The sequence below is a fragment of the Aphidius gifuensis genome, linkage group LG4 (genome assembly GCF_014905175.1).
Source record: "Aphidius gifuensis isolate YNYX2018 linkage group LG4, ASM1490517v1, whole genome shotgun sequence".
Lineage (NCBI taxonomy): Eukaryota > Metazoa > Arthropoda > Insecta > Hymenoptera > Braconidae > Aphidius > Aphidius gifuensis.
In genome coordinates, this window is record NC_057791.1 from 14,484,053 (window position 1) to 14,503,775 (window position 19,723).

At 28.2% G+C, this 19,723-nt stretch overlaps 2 protein-coding genes across 2 annotated transcripts; both read left to right on the forward strand.

The window, feature by feature from the left end:
• Positions 1-351: 351 nt before the first annotated feature.
• On the forward strand, positions 352-1,494 carry LOC122853894 (dynamin-like; the record flags this gene model as incomplete). Its single annotated transcript, XM_044154303.1, has 5 exons — positions 352-367; positions 705-767; positions 848-1,040; positions 1,137-1,343; positions 1,422-1,494. Coding segments are annotated over exons 1-5 (552 nt in total), but the record flags the coding sequence as incomplete, so codon positions are not given.
• Positions 1,495-5,755: 4,261 nt separating this feature from the next.
• On the forward strand, positions 5,756-7,720 carry LOC122853895 (F-box/LRR-repeat protein 2-like). Its single transcript, XM_044154304.1, has 5 exons — positions 5,756-5,795; positions 5,883-6,074; positions 6,591-7,166; positions 7,221-7,570; positions 7,706-7,720. The coding sequence occupies exons 1-5, from the start codon at positions 5,756-5,758 to the stop codon at positions 7,718-7,720; spliced, it is 1,173 nt and encodes a 390-aa protein (XP_044010239.1).
• The last annotated feature ends 12,003 nt before the right edge of the window (positions 7,721-19,723 follow it).

The following is a 19,723-nucleotide window of genomic DNA, read 5'->3' on the forward strand; positions in this document are numbered from 1 at the left end:
CTAATTATTGCATGACCTCTTAATTATAGAATAAAGTGGCAATAGATTTTCCTGTTGGGTTTATGAAAAATGAATAAATAAATAAATATATTGTTTTGAATAAATATTTGTTAATTGTTTTTTTTTTTTACTTAAAAACTCTTTACAATTTATTCTGTTCCTTTTATTTCAGCTTGACTGAATTGACATTGGCCATCAATAATAATAAAATAATCTACGTTCAAATGCTTGTGAAATAATCATATGTTTTATTTTGTCGATTATCAATTTTTTTATATGCACCTTCTCTTTTTCAATAATTTTTCAAAAATTTATTGGTTTTAAATAATGCAGGTACTTTTAAAGTAATACATGGACAAAAAAACTAGTAAATAAAATGCAATATACCTGTATATATCACAGAACGATTTTTTTTTTCTGTTATTGCTAGAATCGTTCACAATGCGGGGGAAGGAGAAAAACGGTTCATTCACCAACTGGTAAAAGATTTGATACTAATATTCTTAGAAATAATTAAAAAACAAAAGTAAAAATCATAATGTTGTGTTTCAGTTTCAAATTTGACATTGGTTGATTAAATTGATTTGCTTGAATCAACAAAAGTACCAGTTCAAGGACAACTAATTGATATTGCTGATCAAATGAGAAAAATGGTTCTCAAGTATTATTATATATAACTAAAGAAAATGTTCTGATATTAGTAGTAACACCTGGTAATATTGATCTTGCAACTAGTGATGAACTTGCAAAAGAAGTTGATCCTACTGGTATAAACATAATTTAATTAAAATTTCATTAGATAGATTTTTTATTGATACTTTAATAATAAAAAAATAAAATCTTTTAGGTATCAGAACTATTGGAGTGATTACCAAGCTGGACATGATGGGTGAAGGTAACGATGCCAGAGCTGCGTTAGAAAACAAATTGTATCCATTGAGTAGAGGCTACGTTGGTATCATCAATCGTAATCAGAGTGATATTGACAAAAATAAAAGTATTGCTGATGCAATTGAGTCTGAGAAAAAATTTTTCAACGAGTAATCTATCAACCTTGAAATTATTTACCAATAATTACAATTTTTCATCAATTATTTTTTTTAATTCATGGTTTAATGTTTTGTTTCTTTTTACAGACATCGAGCATATCAATTTTTTTCTGATAGACTTGGGACTGCTTGTCTACAACAAATACTTAATGAACAATTAACAAATCACATACGTGATAAATTACCAGCATTACGAAACGAAATGGAAGCTAAATTGTCTGATATTAATATATATTTAGGAGAGAAAGAATACAAGCTTAACGATGCAGAATCAAAATTACAAGCTTTATCTGAGTCAGTAATTTATTTCGATTATTATCAGTATGATCTATTGTTGTACAACTAATTCTATTATTCAATTATGTGTTCTAGAATGCATAGACTTACTCTTGACATGTTCAATAACGAAATCGGTTTTTATGAGTCGGATCAAGTAGGCAAAACATCAATTAAACAATTGATGCATGAAACTTTTTCATACATTATTGCCCGCGTAACACTGGCCGATGAAGATCTACGAAATGATATTGTTAGAACAATTCAAAATGTTCGAGGTGCGTTGTTGAACTTGTAATCAAACGTTCATTATATTTAAAAATGTTTATAATAATTATTATGAACTATTTATTGCAGGTGCGAGAAAAGGTATTTTCTCGCCAGATAAAGCATTTGAAAATGTTGCAAAAGCACAAATTAGTCGTTTGAAAGAACCGAGTATCAAGTGTGTCAGTCTTGTTGTTAAAGAGCTCACCAATATCTCGATTGCACTAAACATGTGAGTTATTAATGTTATTTTTCAACAACCAATAAAATAATTTACAAAAATATTAATTAATTTTTCTACTTTTAGATGTCTGCATACCCAAAATTACGAGCGGAGACTGAAAGTATTTTAATTTCACATGTCAAAGAATGTGAAAAAAAATGCAAAGAACATCTTGACATTTCGATTCAAGTCGAACTTGGTTATTTGAACACTGAAAATCCAGATTTTGTCGATTTCAAGAAGTAATTCTATTAAAATTATTTTTTCTTGTTTCAAGTATATATATTTTTGAAATTTAATTAAACTTTTATCGATTATTTTTTAAATTTTTTATTAGGGCAGAAGAAACTGATGCTGCTTGTAATCTATCAAAGTCAAACCTTGATTGCAAGAGGCTCGAAAATTTGGTATTATGATTGATATTTAAAATTTTTTTTTTTATAGGGCAGAAGAAGTTTTTCTGTCCAGGGAGGGATCTGTTCAGGGAGAATCGACATCAAATGGAGTTTATGGTTTGACACCTATTTTGAAAACTGTAATGCCAAAAAGTCCTCAAATGCAAGAAGCTGAAAAATTTCGCATCATGATTGATTCATATTTACAAAATGTCACAAAAAATATTAATGGTGTTGTCCCAAAAATCATTATGTATTTTGTAATAGAAAATATGAAAAAGTTTATCAAACAAAACTACTCATCAGTAATAATAAAGTAAGCATTGAAATTATGTTTTTCGTTTTCAATCCTTTGTTTATTTTTAATAAATATTTAATTATTTGCAGTCTTCCTTGACAGAATTATCGAAACAAGAAAAGAATAAACGTGATGAACTCCTTCGTATGCGTAATGCATTAGAGGAAGCATTGGATAAAATCGACTCAATGTCATCATTTACTTCAGTCGAGTGAAAACTATTTGGTTCAATACATAGCTTAAAAAAGTTATGCCTTATTCAAACTATTATATTTTTATATTCAACCTAACTTTAACTATTTCTACCATCGTATTCATATTATTCTTGAGAATAATGATTTTTTTGTGTTTTTAAATTAATGTTACATTAACTATAGAAGTTGTCACTATTTTTCATTACATATTCGGATTTTGTTTAAACAAATTCTATTAAGTAATAAGTTTAAAGTGAAAAAAAAAAACAATGGAATTTACTTCGATTATAAAGACTTTATTCAAAACATAAAAATTTTATTATTATATTATTTAAGAATATATACATATTTATAAAATGAATGTTAATATTTTATTTATAAAAAAGAAGGTCAAGACTTTATTTATTTAAAAAATAAAAATATAACAATATTTGAACATAAATTGATATATGAAACGGATATTTTATTATCATATATCATAAAAAAAATACATATAAAATCTATTGGCAGTTGATCTGTGAGATAATAATAAAATTTACAATTCATTTTCTTTTTTTGCTTTTTTGAGTAAAATTTCAAGTTTATAAAAGTTTAGTGGGTAAGGGCTCAAACTCATAACAAGCATTGTAGACATGCATGGCCGATATAATTCTGAGGGATCTGATCATGCGCTACACGTAAAATTACTAGGAAAATCACGTCAACTAGGAATATATTACTAGTTTTATAAGAATTAGAATGGCCATGTTTACAAGTTCGGCACAACCCAACTTGTTGCGCATGCTCAGTCCGTTTTACATAAGCGAAATGTTGCTTGTTGTGAGGGCTCAAACCAAGAAAACTCACGACAAACAACATTTCACATGCGCAACAAGTTGGGTTATGTCCAACTTGTAAACATGGCCGTCCTAATTCTCATGAAACTAGTGATATATTTATTTTAGTTGGAAGATGGGGAAGATGGCTATCTAGTCTGGCAAGACTAAGGTCTAATCCATATGGTTCATATCAGGGATGGGCATATTGTAAGTTTTTGAGTTGTTTACAATTGTCTATGGATGAAACATTTAAAACAGGATAAAGCGCATAAAACCCACGTGATCTCTCAGTAGCTCAAATTTTTACCATATATTTTTTTTTAGCTACATCTTTTTTTTAGCTACTGCTTGTTTTTAGTCATTTATTGATTCAACAAATAAAATACATGTAATTCATTTTTAAAATAAGATCTTTTCCTTAGCTACTATTTTTCTTCATTAATCCCTTAACGATATTTGCCATACTAAATTAAAATAATTGTTGTAAATCTTATTAATTGTTACTAATTAATCGCAGAATAAATTAATAAGTTAGTAAATAGCAGCACTCGTATTCACAGGGCAAACTTAATACAATTTAGGGCTTTTTTTTGCCGTTGATGGCGCTTATAAAATTTTTTTTATATAGATTTTACATATAAAAGCTCACAAGCGCCACCGGTGGATGAAAAAAGCCCTAAATTGTATAAAGTTTGCCCTGTGAAAAAATGTGCAAACATAAAGTGCGCAGTAAGCGTGTCGGCGCAGGTTTGTGGCTCTGCCTTCTGGTCGTTAAAAACAGTTGAAAAAGGACTGTTTTTTACCAGTAAAAAATCCGGTTAAGAACCGGTAAAAAATCCAGACTCACAAGTCACATCCCTAATACTGTTCATGGTTTACATAAAAACTGTCGCTCCGCTCTTTGGCCGGGTACATCATAGATAGACATACATCCAGAGATGGGCCTTTTACAAGTAAAATACATACAAAAAATAAAAATTTCCAAGGAAAAACAGTAGCTAAGGAATTAATGCTGCGAAAAAATTATGTTTGCCAAAAAATTATGTGGTGAGGAACATCAATTCCTCAGCTACATCTATTTCTTAGCTACATTTTTTCTTAGCTACTTCTTTTCCTAAGTATTTTACATCAATTCCTGAGCTCTTTCGAGATTGTTATTCATTTTGGTTACTTTTGATGATAGTTCCAAGTTTCCCCGCTAGAGAGAGATGTTTTATACAAACGGCTGAAAGTATGAAACTAAGAATGTTTAATACTAGAGTGGGTATAAGCCGTATAAGCTAGCAGAAGACTTCGAAAATCACTCGAAACCCAAGTATTTCAAAGTATCTTAGCTATTCGAGATATTATTTTATATGCATACTATTTTTGATGTTAGTTCAGAGTGTTTTCATAATTTGTGTTATATTACAATAATGTTTATATAAAACTGAGAAATCGTATTACCACAATGAAAATATAAAATCAAGTATAAGCTTCAGGTGGTAACCCCAGGCACATGCGCGAATATGGAAGCACACAAAGGCAAATTGTATATCTGTGTGAACAGCTTCATTCCCCCACTCACAATTCTTGTACACACAGACATACAATTTGTCTCTGTGTGCGTCAATATTCGCGCATGCGCATAACATACCTCGTGAACTTCTTTTGACGGTTTCACTCTATTCAAAACTATCAGTCAACGTGCTGAATGCTCTCAATAAACGTACGCGACTTCTTGTAGAAAAAATAATAAATATTGTTTGGTTTTTTGGTCATTGCTAATGAAATATAGGATTAATAATTAATTAATTAAATACTTGTAAGTATAATCAACATTTTTTTCACACAGCAAGTTAATTATTTTTAAAACAATTCAATACGTCCTATTTTTTATTTTGTACGAGCTCGAGCTTGTTTTAAAACGTTTTACAAAATAATCAACTTGTGAATGATAACAGGACATTTTATTATTCGGTATATATTCACTAGTTAATTTGAAACGTTTTGATATACAACGTTTTGATATACAACGCTTAACACTATTTGGCTATTCAGTGGGGGAGGACTGGGAAAGTCTTAAAAATCAAACTTATCGTTATTGTTTCAAGATATTTTTTTTTTTTTTCACTTTTAGAATTTATCATCATGAGTCAAAAAAGGATCTGTCATGTTCAAAAACAACATGATCATCATGACGAAAAAATAGATCTCATCAACACTTTGAATCATGATTCATTGGCAAAAATATTCATGCTGCTACCAGTGCCTGAAAGAATAGCCATAAAAAAAGGTAATAAAAATAAAAATTAAGTTTTACTTATTTGAATTATAATTTTAATGTTTTTATTTTCTTTAATTTGATTTTTTTTTTTTACAGTTTGTTCCAAATGGAAAGAAGCATGTGAACTAGCTTGGTACGACATTAAAAATTACTCATTTGGCGGTGGTGTTTTTGATGGAAAGTTGTTGGCACCATCATATGTTGAAGAAGCATTATCAAATTTTGGTATTTATTTGAGAGTTCTGGCTCTTTGGAGAAATTGCAACTCTAGTGTTATGCCTATCATAGGTGAGCGCTGCAAAAATTTAACAAGTCTTAGTTTAATTGTCAATGGGGGATTGGAAATCAACAACAATCACTACATTCATGCGTTCAAAAACTTAGATAAACTAACAAGAATTGATATACGCATAATGAATATGGGAAATTGTAAGAATATAAAGTTTCAATCTTACATAATCAATCATCTTCCAGAAGGAATGAATCACATTCTTTTAAATTATGAAAAAGACATTTTTCTGACACCAGTGCTTTTCGTAAGTAACTATTGATAATTAATACTATAAATCAAATGAATTCATTGAAATAAATCAAATTTGTCTAAATTAATTTTTATAATTTTTCAGAATATAAGGAAATTCAAAAAACTTCAACATTTATCATTAAGTGGCTGCCTCCTGGATCTTATAATTCAAGGAATATCTGAAACAACAACAATTGTAGGACTCACTTTTTCCAATTGTTTTGTGAGCAAATACTGCTTGTACGATCCTGATAATATTTTCAATCAATTTGTAAATTTAGAACACATTGATATTAATATTAACCACTGGGACATAAAGACTCCAAACATACTCAATAATATTTTGAATTCATCCAAGAGTATAAGATATTGCAATATTATGTTGCATCCAGATTGTAATGCACCAGATATTTCAATTAAAAATTGGGATAATCTTCTAAACTTGGAACATCTCGGTACTCGTTGGAGAATTAATAATAACACAGCAATCAAATTGGTAAAATATTGCAAGAATTTAAGGTCTTTAGATATAAGGAGTGAAGGAATAATAGAAACAGCTCTTCAAAAATTGACAGAACTAAAAAATCTTGACACTTTAAATTATTCTTTCGCGGATGGAATTGCAATGGATGAACTTGATAATGCAATACTTACAATTTCAAACACCTGGAAAAAACTTAAACATCTGACTATATCAGATGATAGTCCCCCAGATGATATTGATGTTGATAATATTGAACCATTTGATCCTTCAGTAATTTATGATGAGTTGTCAAAATTGCAATATCTTGAAGAGTTAAATGTGTTAAATATGCGTGATTTCCAAGATAGCAGTATTATTGCTATTGCTAATTCATGTAAAAATCTAAAAAAATTAGATATAGCATCATGCGTTTTTATTACTGAAGCAGCTCTCATGTCTATAATCAGCTTGGAAAATTTAGAAGAATTAAATGTCGGTAATATTGATGGTGTTACAGATAATTTTATCAGTAAATTGAAAGGACTAAAGAAACTTCGGTGTGAATATTCTAAAAACATCACTGATGCTGGCATGATTCAATGCTTAAAAAATTGTCCAAATCTTGAAGCTCTTTGTCTCTACCACTCTAACATTACAATTAACACGCTTGTTGGTGCTGATGAAATAACTCAAAATCGTATAAATAATATTGTTTTGTATTTATTCTATAATAATTCTACAGAAGCTTCAAAGTTAAAAACTAAATCCAAATGGTTAGTTCTTCGTCCCGGAAAGCGGGTATGAAATGATATGAACTAAAAAAAAATAGTCGTTTAGTATTTACATGTAGTTGTTAAGTTATTCATATAATTTCACTATATTTTAGAAAAATATTGAATTAAATTAAATATGTATAATTTTTTCTTTTTTTAGAATTATTGCGGATAATCACTATTAAAAGTATCAGTTATAATAATAACAATAATTCTAAAATAATAATAATAGTATAGTAATATCAGTAATAATAATATACCTAATTAAAAAAAATTAAAAAAATGAAAATTCACAATTATTTACTAACAACCCTGAACCTGTTCCATAGTTTTTTCAGAGAATCCATCATTTTTCGTTAGATGGACTATAATAGCGAGCACTAGTCATCAATGGTCAAAGCTCACGCTCCTTACGTATCATTTCACTATCATAATAATTATTGCTGTTGTACCATGGTAATTGTTTACATGGAAAAGATGAATGACTAATTAATAACCAATTACTAATTAAAAATAACTGTTACTTTTTTCGATACAACTTTTTAAATATCATCCGAGTAAATTAGTGGAATTACAGTTGGACACTTGGTGAAGCATTGCAATGACTTCACTTGTCCATGTTGTAATAATTATTGTATCCTCGAAAAAAATCATTCATCAGTTTTGTAATTTTTGAAAAATAAATTACTCGAGAGAAAGTTATTTTTCATTCTGTATTGACGAACGTGACACTACTTTATTTCATTCATGAACTTTAAAGAAATCTGTCAGTCGTAAGTGTACATATACTTGTCAAATATATTTATGTGTGTTTTAATATTTGTAAATTTTTTTGAAAATATCAATAATAAATTACACTAAGAAAATTAAAATATAGTATATCATCGTTAAAAAAATAATAATATTAAATTTTATTTGAAAAAAAAAAAAAAAAAAAAAAACTTTACTTTTCTTTTTTTTCTAAACGAAACTATTTTCAAATTCAATTATATTATCTGTCATTAATATTTAAACATTTATTATCAGAATTATTAATAAATAGCTTCAAATTAATTATTTGTTTTTTACAATTATATATTTTTTTTATTTTTCATTATTATATTTAATATTTGAATACCATTGCTTAGCTGTTGAATTTTACGGATTCATTCTTGTAAACTCTTTTCTCTTGTTTTATACTTGAGTTAATATTAATTTAATCAATAAATTGTATTCATAATTCACCTTAATCTAAATTATTAATAGCCATGTTGACAATCATTTTTGATGTTCTTTTTCAATGAATAATTTTTTTTCTATTGATTTTATTAAATCATCAATATTTCAATACTATTCAATTGCGTTTGTAGAAATTCTTCCGATTCATCAAGTATATTTATTTAATCACTTGAAAAAAATTTGTTTAGTTAAAAAAAAAGTAAATCGAACAATTTATTTTTTTAATATTTGTATTGATTTATTTCTTGAACAAATCTAATAGAATCATTGATATCAATACCTACATGAAGTATAACCTCAAATTTGTTTTATCTGTATTTTGATTTGTGTACATAATTTGACAGCGCACGTCAGGGCAAAAAAAAAAAAAAAATTCAATCATATAATTTAAAATTGTGAAAAAAAATTAAACTGTAATAAATTTGGAATAATCGAGATAAACCACACGGGCTTTCGCCGAAGTTTTGAAAATTTTCAATTTTCAATAGAACGAATTCGTTACTAAAAATTTTTCTTTTTTGGTTTGCATTTATATAAAAAAAAAAATAATAATAAAAAAAAAACAAAAAAGAAGGATAATAAGGTTTTTGAAATAATAAGTGAAATGAAAATTTATTTTATATTTTTTTTTTATTATAACATAGTGGTTTTAAAAAAAATTAAGTAAAGCATTTTAAAATGTTGATATAAAATATATAAAACTGTTGTTTTATTTTTTCAACAAAATTTTTTTATTTTATGACTTACTCAACTGTAATTCATTGAATTTTGCTGACAACAGCAACTCCTGAAGAACACGTACGAAAACTTCAGGATATTTTTTTTGGTAAACTTGACACGTTTTATTCATCAAAACAGCTGGTACATTTTCTTTGATCAAGTCTAAACATTTTTTATTTAATTTCTCAAGATTATATTTATCGGAAAAAATAAGCATACTTGCAACATTCTCAAAATCTATCGTTTTGCATATTACTTCTTCACAAATATTTTTAAGACAATTAACCTGATATTTTTCAGCAACAGCAAGTAGTTCCATTGGCATTTTGTCAATATTTGATGATTCACCAGTATAAATATAATGTAAAAATTCTTCAAAAATATCTTCTTCAATTTCTTCAATGACAACTTCATTTTTTTTATTTTCTTTTAATTGTTCATGATTAAACATTGCTGCAAAAACAGGACTGCGTGCTCCAAGAATTCCTTTGATTGCACGAAATGATTTTTGACCTACTCTAATGGTAACATCAGCTGATTTTTCACTCAACAAAAGTTTTTTCCAGTCGACACTTAGTTGTTGAGTTGCACTATTTCTTGGAATTACCATAGTTTTATTCGTTTGTTCTTTTGACATTGTTATTCTACAACGAATTTTATGTGAACCTTCTTGTGCTTGAAATGAAAAATATTGTCCACCCAAGAGGATTGATTTGGAAATATCCCATGTAATTTTTTCTGGAAATTTACGGAAATTATTTTCTTTAGATTTTTCATTTTTATCATTAACTGATATTTTACATTTTGTTCGTAATTGTGAAGTATTATTGAATGATTGAAGCTGTAGATCAACAAATATGTATGCAGTACCACGTTCATCAAAATCTGAGTATACTTCTAAAATCCATTTATCGTCAAAATCAGAATAATAAGATGAAAAACTTGGTGATATAATTTTTTCTCTGGCCCACGAACTTAAGTTTTTAATGTTCTTAATTGTCCATTCATATGTAAATTCACAAGTTTCTATAGAAGAAACATAATCTTGTTTTGACACAAAATTTAAGGAGTCCTGGGCAGATTCCGCAAATACCGACATGATTTTGATAATTAATATTTGTTTTTAGACTAATAAATTTCTTTTATAGCACAATCGTACTTGCGTATTTGTACAACTTAACCAAACTAGACTCTGGATACTGTAGGCAGAATAATAGAGTGAAACTGGCAGAAAAAGATCATGAGAAGCCTTAAGCACGTGTGCGAATATTGCAGCACACAAAGGCAAATTGTATATCTGTGTGTACAACTTCCTTCCCACTCAAAAGCACCTTCCTTTTGGGTTTTTTTTTGGTACTTCAATGCGCATGATATGGAGGGAGAACAGTGGCGTCGAACGAATAATTCTTAAAAAATAATAATCAAAACATAGCTGATCCAGTTCCTCATGTACTACGAGGGACATGTTTGCTGTTGCAAACTGACTTTTTGCTGACTGCGCAGTCAACTACAAATATACAAAAATAAATAGGGAAAAAATAAAAACACCCAATAGAAAGCACCCTTTGGACTGTTGTGTGTTTCAATATTCGCGCATGGGCATAAAGTTTTTCATGATTCCTTTCTGCCGGTTTTACTCTAGGCACGATAGGTTTTGGGTATTCCGGGAATCCTAGATCATACAGCATCAGACGCTTCATCATCGATAAACCGTTACACGAACTATTAGATGCATCGAAAAATCTACACAATCGATTGAGAAACCTATTATATGTATATGCGTTGATAACTACAATATAGTAATATATGCAACACTCTAATTAAAAACTTTTTATTCTTAAATAATATTTTTTAATAATAATAAACAAACATAGAATTTTTTCAAAATAGCATTGATAGCAAAAAAGTCTTGGTTTTCTATTCGATTTCTCGACGTTTCGTACAAACTTCAAATCATAGAAAACGATAGAATATAGTTCAAAGCCTAATCGATACCAATTGGATTTCCAACAACTTTTAATTGTTGTTAACTATTACTTTAACTATCAATAGTAACATGTCACATTCTGATTAAACAACTGTTTATTATTAACAATTATTAGATGATATAAATCCCAATAATGGCCTCTTGCCGCTGGGATATTAATAATAAATAAATAAATAAATAAATAAATAAATAATAAATAAATAAATAAAGTACAATAATAACAAATAAAATAGAAAAGAAAACAATCATTTTTCAAAATAACTTTTATATGGCCAAAGTCTCGTTTTTTCTATTCGATTTCTCGACTTTTCGTACAAACTTCAAAAGTTTTAAATGTCATTTTTGTGGTAATATGATGGATAGAAATTCGTAATCGTAATTCGTAGTTATTCAAAAATAAATGTTAAATAAAAATACGAAATGTAAAAAAATATCTAAATGATATTACATATTTAAATCAAATTAATTTTTCAAAAGGATTGCAATCAAGTATTCCAGCAACTTCTCAGGAACAAAAATCATTATTATACCTTGTAAACCAGCTGAATCAAACGAATGCTGAGCTAATGCTAAAAAGAATTTTATTAACTATGTATATCAATATAATTAATATTTTTTAAAAAGTAAGGAAATAGTTTATGTAATAGTAATAATAGCATAACGTTATTGATTTATTTTTCTTCAAATCTAGATGAAAGTAATGGGTCATAATTATGAGAAAAGACGCACTACGTCTTACTGACGGTATACTATTCAATATGCTATCCAAAATCAACAAGCAATTAGACAAAAGTAAATTAACTGTTTGGGAAGCTGCATGTCTATTGAGAATTGCTTTAGATTATTGGACAAGTACGTCAATCACTATATATTTCAACAACCTGGTGGTAACTTTTTTAAACACCCTCAAAGATAATATTATTCTTATTTTTTTATAACAAAATAATAAGGAATATAATGAATTTATTTTTCAAGAATAAACTCAATAACAAAAAAAAGGTTTTAATAAAAAATAAGTCTTGATGAAAATTAATTTTTTAATATTTTTCTTTTATTACAATAGTTGCATGGTATATCGAAAAAATTTAAGTAAGTTAGTTCAAAATGTTAATATAAAATATGTAAAACGTGTGTTTTTTTATTTTCAACGAAATACCAATGAATATTTTTCATTTTATGACCCACTCAACTGTAATTAACTGAATCTGCTGACAACAGCAATTCCTCAAGAACACCTACAAAAATTTCAGGATATTTTTTTTTGTAAACTTGAAATGTTTTATTTACCATAACATCTCGTAAATTTCTTTTCATAAACTCGAAACATTTTCGATTCAGTTTTTTGAGATTATATCGATCGGAACAAACAAATACATTAGCAACATTATCAAAATTTATCGTTTTTTTTGCAAATTATTTTTTCACAAGTATTTTTAAGACAATTAACCTGATATTTTCCAGCAACAGCAAGTAGTTCCATCGGCATTTTGCTAATATTTGGTGATTCATCCGTATAAATATAATGTAGAAATTCTTCGAAAACATCTTCTTTAATATCTTCAATGACAATCTTCTTTTTTTCATTTTCTTTGAATTCTTTATGATTAAACATTGCAGAAAAAACAGGACTACGTACTGCAAGAATTCCTTTGATTGCACGAAATGATTTTTGACCAACTTGAATTATAACATCAGCTGATTTTTCATTTAACAAAAGTTCATGTAAATTTTTACTCAGTTGTTGTTTTGCATTAAATATTGAAATTTCATCAAAACTATTTGTTTGTTTTTTTGACATTATTATTGTACAACAAATTTTCAGATCATCATTTGGTAAATATTGAGTTGGATTTAACACGTTTGTTCTATTAGTACAACAAACCCATTCAATATTTTCTAGAAATTTACTGAAATTATATTCTTTAGTTTTTCCATCTTTATCATCAATGGCTATTTTACATTTTGTTTGTAGTTGTGAATTTTTATTGAATGATTGAAGCTGTAAATTAGCACTTATATATATATCACCATCGTCGTTAGGAATAAATTGTGAATAAATTTCCAAAATCCATTTATCGTCAAAATCACCATAATGAGATGAAAAACTTGGTGATTTAATCATTGTTTTGGCCCACTGACGGAAGTTTTTAATTGTCCATACATATTTAAATTCACAACATTCCATACCAGTAACATAGTCTTGTTTTGACATTATAAGTTTAACACAATTTTGGGTTATGGGTTCAGCAAGTTCTGACATGATTGTGTTAATTAATATTCGTTGTCAGACTAATAAGTTTTGAGTATCAGACTAATCGTACTTGTGTATTTGTAAAACTCAACTCATATGAGGCCTACTGATGCACGATAGAAATGTTAAATGAGAGATTCCCACTATGTACATAAACCCGCTGAATAGAAAGCACAAGTAGGCACAATGAGTACTGAGCGTACTGAGTGGTGACTGTAGGATAATCAGGCCTTCAGGCCTTATACATAAGACTCTTTATCATCGATAAACCGTTCATAAGCTAATCGATTAATCGAAAAATCTATATAATCGATTGACAAACCTACTATATATATGCGTTGATAACTATGATAATAATATACAACACTATAATTAAAAATTTTGTCATCATAAAATAATATTTTTTATAAAGAATAAAACACAATGCATCATTTTTGAAAATAACTTTAATGTTACTCAAGTCTTGATATATTTATTCGATTTCTCGAAGTTTCGTACGAACTTCAAATCATATAAAACAGCTGTCCAGAGCCTAAATGATAACAGCTGGATTTCTAAAAATTTTTACCTATTGTTAAGGTATAACTTACCAAAATTAAAACCAAAGAGAAGCTTATGAAATTAACAATTATTCTAAGTTGACATAATTTAGAGCCCAAACGGTACGTTCCAATTCCTTATGAACCGTTGATCTTGAGGTTGTCTTGAGGTTAGAATGTGCGCAAGAAAAACCGAAAACATCAAAAATGGATTTGCCTGAACTTGAACCAATTAATTCTATATTTTTTCGACATCAATTACAATTTATAAACAGAATCAAAATTAAAGATAATATCACAATTTTTTTTATTCGTTTTGTCATGCATGTATTGTAACATTAATTATTATCAAGGTAGTTTATTTTATCATGAAGCTTTCATTAATCTATAATTTGAAACATAGTTAATATTCATCTTCTTAATTTTTTTACATGACAGTTGAATTTTTATGTAACGAAATAATCAATTTGAAAAACGTATTAAATTTAAAAAAAAAAGAAACTCAAAATGGATTTAGTGATTATATGAAGGTTTGCAAAAAAAAGTCTATTGATAGAAATTCATTTTTTAATATTTCGTTTTTTGTATTGAAACAGAGGTAATAAAATATATTAAACCCAATCATTTATTTATTCATTATGTTATATAGTATTTATTTTCAAGTTATATTCAATTTGTTTCATTTTAGAATAGTTTCAAGTTTTACCGCTAGAGGAAGATGTTTTATACAAATCAGTGATGGGTAAATGGTCGATTTTTGAGGTTTCTTACACTTACAGTAAGATACTGTAAGAAACTGTAAGATACCTGAGACACCATTTTTGAACATTCTTACCGACTGTCAACTCGACAATTAGCTGTCATTGCTCGATATATGTTGGTACATGTATTTTATTTGTTAAATAAATATATAAGATATCAAGAAGAAGCAGTGGCTAAGAAAAGATGTAGCTCGGAAACTAATGTTGCCAAACAATTATGTTTTAAGAAAGTAATGTTGCTTGAAACAAAATTTTTTTGGCAACTGTAATTCCTTAGCTACATCTTTTCCTTAGCTACTGCTTTTCCTTGGACATTTGTATTTTTAAAAAATAAATTTACATGTATTTTATTCATAAAATAAATAAAAATGTCCAAGGAAAAGCAGTAGCTAAGGAAAAGATGTAGCTAAGGAATTAAGGTTGCCAAAGAATTATATTTTAAGCAACATTATTTCCTTAGCAGTAGCTAAGGAAAAGATGCGTGGCTCAGGAATTACAGTTGCTCAAAAAAAAATTCCTTATACCCACTGCAGCAACTGTAATTCCTTAGCTCCATCTTTTTCTTAGCTACTGCTTGTTCTTGGGATTTTTATTTATTTAATAAATAAATGACATGTATTTATCGAATAAAAAAAAAATTGTGGCATGAAAGTTCCACTAAAAAATCATAGTAGGCGCTGGGAACGCAGTGTAAGATACCTCGATGTATGAAACCAATGATGTAAGATACAGTATCTTACATGGTATCTTACCTACCCAACACTGATACAAATGGATAAAACTAAAAATGTTTAAAACTATGTTTTTAAAACATGATGTTTTATACATGCCCATCTTTGCAGAGATATAATTTATCTTGATGAAGTTATTATAACAACCAGACAAAGAACCCGGCAACAGTTTCGAGAGAAAAAACAGCATTAAGTACGTTTTAAGACTGTTATCATCTATTTGTGTCAACTCCGATGAGGGGTTACCACCGTTGATTACAAGCTACTATCAGGATAAAATTATCGATCACCAATATGATACTACAAGCTTGAAAAGTCAATTGATGAGCGCTGAAGCTGAGGTCAAACAGTGAAAGGACAAATATAGTCTAAAGCCTATCCGCTAGGAAGGTAGTGAAGCTACAGGGCAAAAAGTGTACATCTCCTTGAACAATTAGGTACTTTTATTCATAGGTTTTGTACGATGGTTACCCTGGTGAAAATGATTTCTCAGATTTTCTTCGATTTTTAAAAATCGGAGTAATTCAGAAAAAATCGGAGAAAACCGGAGAAAATGCGGACAAAATTCGGAACAAGTCGGAGATAATCGGAAAAAATGATTTTTTGTTTTACTTCGGTTTTTCTTCGAAATTTTTATTCAACAATATGCGGAATAAATCGTAGAAAATCGGAGAAATATCGGGGAAGAACAGAAAAATATCGGAAGGAAATAGAAGAATATCGGACAAAATCGAAGAAATATCGAAGAAAATCGAAGAAATCATTTTCACTAGGGTATATAAAATATTTATATAAAAAAATTTATACATTTATTGTTCTTCCCAAAACAAGCGTCACCACCATCCGTGGATTTTGATGATAAAACCAATAATTGCAACTTGAAATCAGGTATTGTTTGATCATTTTTTACTAAACACTCTAATTCCGGAAGTCTCAATTACCTAGAAATCCGTAGTTATCATGAGAAATTAGTTTTACAAGGAAAATTCCAATGCTTTATTTGACCATTTTAGGCGATAAATCTGTTGATGATTCAGATTCCCGCAAGGAAGAAAAAGAACCTGTTTTCAGATTTAATATACATATATGGGTATTTATGAATACTAGCTGAAACAGCCTGTTCGACTCGGCTGAGTTGAAAAATTTTATTTTTGCTTTTATGCTTTCCGCTGGATGGCGAGTGAGCAGTGGGGCAGAGTAAAATAATGTTATTCTTTTCATAAAAGGTTTCTAACAGTTAGTTTTTCATAACAGTGTACTTCGTCTGACGTGCAGCCCGATGGCCAGGGCCGAGACGTTTTATGCAAAGAAAAATATTTTGAAAATTAATTTTAATACAAAAAATAAACAAAATTAAACATATTCCTATAAAATTTCATTTTCGGCATATTTTAAAACTTCAAAAGTGAAAATTTCACGAACATTTCGTTAAAAATTGAAATTTCCAATTTTAAGTTTTTTGAAAATATGCCGAAAATAAAATTTACCAAGATATGTTTTTAATTTTTGTTTTATTTTTTTGTATTTGTAATTTATTCTTTTTTTTTTTTTTCAAAAATTTTGAAAAAAAAATTGAAAAGCATAAAACGTCTCGGCCCACTCTAATTTTAATCGAACACACGTGGATTGAGTACTATTTTGCGGAAAATTTCATGTATTTAAATACTTGGGGCTTTTTTTATGAAAGAAGAGAATTAACATTAAAACACTCTACTTACCGGCTAAAATACGTCATAAAATTTCCGAAAAAATTCAGGCTGCATAAAAAGCCAAAAATAATGTATAAAAAAATTTTCAACTCAATCCGAGAGGGTCAGGCAGATGACCAGCTGAATTGACTCAGAATGCCCCATATATAGATATAGTGTACTAATTTTTTTCAAGCCCCTATCACATAAGTGAAGGATAAAGGCGTGCAGAACGATCATGTGATGATTGTCTTATCAAGGATTACCAAAGGATTACCCTGATAATTTATATTATCCAATTTGTAAATTAACTGAAAAATACTGATAAATAAACAAAATTATAATAATTTTTTTTTTTTTATTTAAATTTTTTACAACAGCAATAACAACTTGTGCTGAGCAAGTAAAATTCCATGGTTTTGGAACTAAATACTCATATGTTACATCGGTTCTGAATATTCCTCAATGTAATATATTACATCCTGCATTGATATCTCTATTAAATGTAATTTTGCAATTATTACAATACTGATATCGATGCGGAGATTTACTTGTTACACACAAGTTGTTGCATTTGTTACACAATATTGTTGTTTTAAATTCATCAACAATAATCAATTAAATTTTATTATTTTCTTGTCCTTTTTTTTTTAATAATGATGATGGTGCTGATGGATAGCCTCGCATATATTTTGATATTTTAAACTGCCTGCCAGAAATCTGTTTTTTTTTTTAAATTCATTTTTTTTTTCCATCATATGTACCATGTTCCAAGTAATTTACTTCTTTTGATACTGCCTTGTTTTTTCTTATATATTTATTAACTTGAAGTCTTACAATTATTTTTTTCGTTCTTTAACAACTGCTTACATTTGTTCCAATTTCTGGTTATGCCATCATCATGTTTTATATTATTTTCTTTTTATTGTTGTTAAAGCTGTTGTCGCCAACAATATTTTCAAATTCTTGTTTTTTAATTTCGACAAAGTGATCATAAACTTGCTTTTTTTGTTTTCAACATTTTTAATTATTTTTTAATAACAGACTGACGTGTTCAATGACCCGATTTAGCGAGCAAAGACTTACTTCTTAACAAATAACGTTCTTTTTCTTTATTATCCCTGGTGGAAAAAATCTCTCCCTATTTTCTCCGGATTTCTACGCGATTGAGACTTTCGGAGATCCTTACGGAGTAACCTCCGATTTATTCTCATAATATCTCCGGATTTTTCCGGGAATTTTTGCTTAAAAAGTCCAGAAAAAAAAAAAAAAAATGGAAAAATCAATAAAAAAAAACAAAAAGAAGAGTTTACATCTACAAAAAATAAAAAAGGAATTTTTTCCGAAAAAAATCCGGAGAAAATCCAACAACATCCGGAGAAAATCCGAAAAATCTCCGGAACAATATCTCCGGAAGTCTCAATTACGTAGAAAATCCGGAGAAAGTCTTGAGGAATCCGGAGAAAATCCGCAGAAATTATTTCTACCAGGGTGGATTATAAATTGATGTTAATGGAAAGTTCATGAGGTTGATGTTGGATAATTTCTTGAAAAACCCCATAAGCTTCTACCACTTGTATTTTCATGCAGTACAGTTTAAATTTGAATCATCAAATATGTCCATTATTTTATTTTCCTTATCTTTTGGTTTAATGCTTTCGTAAAATAAGTTGTCCAACATTTTTTTTCTTTTTCTTTTATCATATATTTTCCCAGATATTTTTAAATATTTACCATTCCTATACCCAGGTAGAAAAATATGTGTCGCGCCCGACTTAATAAAGTCGGAGGAAAGTCGGAATTTCGGTCGGGCCGACGTCGGATATTCTGTTAAATTCCCTTAAAGTAAAAAATTTAGAATATCGATTGCATTTTCCCAAAGAAACTAAAGTGTTGATAGATAGACTATTTATGTTTGTACTTTGTTTCTAATCATTCTAATCATGAATATTTTTCAATAGATTAAGCATAATTTTTTGTTTTACTCGAATTAACATTAAAATGACAGCTTGAGGTTATAGTCGAGATTTTAGACGACATTTATGAGAAAACGGTTCTCATCCAATTACTGTATATCGAAAATACTAAGCCTGCTGTTTTACCGGCAGGCTAGCGACGAGTAATTTCAAATATGCAACTTTAACAATCATGTTCATGTTTGGATCAGTTTGGATTAAAAACAACAAGTTTAATAAATAAAAAAATAAAATAAATAAATAAATAAAAAATAAAAATAAATAAATAAATAAATAAAGAATAAAAAAAAAGTCTTGAATATTGTAT